General features: G+C 53.9%; 1 protein-coding gene across 1 annotated transcript; it reads left to right on the forward strand.

Annotated features, from left to right (window-relative positions):
• Positions 1-259: 259 nt before the first annotated feature.
• Positions 260-1,189, forward strand: LOC309603584 (olfactory receptor 14A16-like; the record flags this gene model as incomplete). The annotated part of the gene is made up of 1 exon (XM_082338393.1): positions 260-1,189. The coding sequence occupies one exon, from the start codon at positions 260-262 to the stop codon at positions 1,187-1,189; it is 930 nt and encodes a 309-aa protein (XP_082194519.1).
• Positions 1,190-3,406: the final 2,217 nt, after the last annotated feature.

Consider the following 3,406-nt stretch of genomic DNA (forward strand, 5'->3'; position numbering starts at 1 on the left):
TTGGATTTAATCTGAGATCACCCTGAGTTCCTGTTTACGTATTGCTGTGGGGCAGGACTGAGTCCTGCAGAGCCCCCAGCAGAGCCTCCTGCTCCCTGGGGCACCCTCAGGTAGCACCAACACAAAAGGTCTTCGTGAAAACTGAAAGGCATTTTTGGGGATTTCTATAAAAAGTGAATAGCTTTTTCTCTAAGCAGTCAGCCCTAACTTCTCCCTTCCTTTACCTCCCTTAACAGATTCCCAGGCGCAGAGGGACAAAATGTCCAACGGCAGCTCCATCACCCAGTTCCTTCTCCTGGTGTCCGCAGACACACGGGAGCTGCAGCTCTTGCACTTCTGGCTCTTCCTGGCCATCTACCTGGCTGCCCTCCTGGCCAACGGCCTCATCATCACTGCCGTTGCCTGTGACCACCACCTCCACACCCCCATGTACTTCTTCCTCCTCAATCTTTCTGTTCTTGACCTGGGATCCGTCTCCACCACTGTCCCCAAAGCCATGGCCAATTCCCTGTGGAACACCAGGGCCATTTCCTATGCAGGATGTGCTGCCCAGCTCTTTCTGTTTGTCTTTTTGATGGCAGCAGAGTTCTGTCTCCTCACCATCGTGGCCTATGACCGCTACGTTGCCATCTGCAAACCCCTGCACTACGGGACCCTCCTGGGCAGCAGAGCTTGTGTCCACATGGCAGCAGCTGCCTGGGGCAGTGGATTTCTCAGTGCTCTCCTGCACACTGCCAATACATTTTCACTACCACTCTGCCAAGGCAATGCTGTGGACCAGTTCTTCTGTGAAATCCCCCAGATCCTCAAGCTCTCCTGCTCACACTCCTACCTCAGGGAGATTGCGCTTCTTGTGGTTAGTGTCTTTGTGGAATTTGGGTTTTTTGTTTGCATTGTTCTGTCCTATGTGCAGATCTTGAGGGCCGTGCTGAGGATCCCCTCTGAGCAGGGACAGCACAAAGCCTTTTCCACGTGCCTCCCTCACCTGGCCGTGGTCTCCCTGTATGTCAGTACTGGCACATTTGCCTACCTGAAGCCCCCCTCCATCTCCTCCCCATCCCTGGATCTGGTGGTGGCAGTGCTGTACTCGGTGGTGCCTCCAGCAGTGAATCCCCTCATCTACAGCATGAGGAACCAGGACCTCAAGGATGCCTTATGGAAACTGATCCAATGGGTGCTGTTTCTCTGAAAATAACCTGCCTCCCCTCCTCTGCACATTTCCCAGATTTTATCTTAGGCCATGAGTCTATTTTTTTCTCTTGTGATAATTCTACTTAGAGATAATTTTCTGGGTTTATACTCCTTCAGTGGAGGTTTCATCCTGTTGAGTCTGACCCGTGCACAACACTGTGTCACATGTGACCTGTCAGACAGCAGCTCTTCAATAAAAAGGGATCTCCTGGGTAATGAACCTTGGGTTCCATTGGTTCAGAAGTTCTGGTTTTAAAAGAGCTCTTCTTGGTGCCCAATGGCAATGGAGATGGTCCATAAGCTCCCCATTAAGTCCTCAGATTGCTTCACATATGACAGGACTGATGGCGTGTACCAGATTCTCTGGAAATGAATTTGGAGGGGTCAGGAGAGGATTGGGAGTGCAAGACACCTGAGGACTGCCTGGGGACCCCCAGGGCCAGGACGCTGGTGCTGTCCTGGGCAGTGGGGCTGGTGGCAGCAGAGGAGGGGGCAAAGTCAGTCAGGGCTGGGGCTCACCTACAAGATGAATTCAGGAGAGCCAGAGAGACCCTAGCCTCTGTTTCCTCATGCCCTTGGGGCTAGCACCAGCCGTGGGGCTGATGGGGAGCCTGAACCCCGCTGCCTGCCCCCCAGCAGCTGCTGTGGCCTTCAGAGGGGCTGGGGCTGTGGCGTGAGTGCCCAGAGCTCTGCAGCAGCCTGCGCTGGGCAGTGCCATGGAGCCAGCCCAGGCTGGGCTGCTCTGCTGGGTTGGGCTGGGCTGGGCTGGGGAGAGGGCAGGGGAGGTGGGGAGAGGTGGGGACGGGCTGGCTGGGCCGGAAAGAGCGCGGGAGAGAAAAACGCCAGTGTAGAGCTAAGGTGTGTGAGTGTGCAGGGTAGGGGCAGCCAGCACTCCCAGTGCAGAGCCAGGTGTCATGGTGAAGGAAGCAAGGCACCAACAGTGCAGAAGAGAGGGGCTTGGTCTGTGCCATGTTTCCAGGACACCCTGGGGAAACTGCCCCAGGAAAATTGTCCCAGAGCAGTCCCAGCCACTGGCCATTTCCATCTCTGGCCATACACCCCAGCTCTGAGGAAGGACCTTTGCTGCATGGTCACCCCCATCCTCCTCTGGGGCTCAGTCATACCCAGCTCCACTGCCATTATTAATCAAAAGGAAACGAGTTTCCTACTGACAGCCATTACACACCAAGTCCCACAGCTCTTGCCACAGCTGGTCTCTCAGCCCAGCCTCTTCTCAGACAGCTCCAGCTCAATCAGGTGCTTGTCTCAACCAATTTTGAAAATCTCCATTGACTGAGATCTTCCCAGCTGGCCTGGGTCCTTGCTCTGATGTTTGGCTCTGAGGGATTTCTGATAAACCCAGCTCTCTCAGCCTCTCTTTGTCCATAATGTGCTCCAGGCCCCAACCATCCTTCCGGCCTCTGCAGGACTTGCTTCAGTCTGTCAGGATCTTCCTTGTGCTGCTGAGCCCCAGGCTGGACACAGCAGTCCTGCTGTGCTGGTCCTGTAGTGGGTTCGCCTTGGCCAGCAGCCAGACACCCACCCAGCTGCTCACTCACACCCCCAGATCAAATGACAAAGGGAGAAGATGAGGTGGACTAGCTCATGCGTCAAGATAAAAACAGGGAGATCACTTACTCATTACTGTCATGGGCAAAGAATAGATGACTTGGGGAAGATCAATTGAATTTATTGCCAGTTAAAAGAGATTCGGATAGAGAGAAAGCATAGGAAAAATATTCAAGACCATTTCCCCACCCCACTCCTTCTTCCCAGGCTCAAATTACTCCATTGCTCCCAATTCCTCAACCCACCCCAACCGCAAGAGGAGCTGGGGGGATGGTGAATGGGGCTTACGGTCAGCACAGAACATCTCTGCCACTCCTTCCTCCTCACACGTCTCCCCTGCTCCAGTGTGGGTCCTCGCCACAGGATCCCACTGTGTTTGCCATCAAGGCTATGTGCTGTTCATTTCTTTCCGTCTTACTTTTCTCCTTCACACTCACAGAATGACAGAGATGTTGAGATTGGAAGGCACCTCTGGAGTTCATCAAGTGCAACTCCCCAGCTGAGACACAGTCAGCTAGAGCAGGTTGCTCAGGACCTTGTCTAGGTGGGTCTGGAATACCTCCATAGATGGAGGCTCCTCAGCCTCTCTGGGCAACCTCTTCCAGTGTTTGACCACCCTGACAGTGAAAAAGTGTTTTCTTGCATT

This window comes from Platalea leucorodia, assembly GCF_965183815.1.
Source record: "Platalea leucorodia genome assembly, contig: HAP1_HAP1_SCAFFOLD_136, whole genome shotgun sequence".
In the NCBI taxonomy this organism is placed as follows: Eukaryota; Metazoa; Chordata; class Aves; order Pelecaniformes; family Threskiornithidae; genus Platalea; species Platalea leucorodia.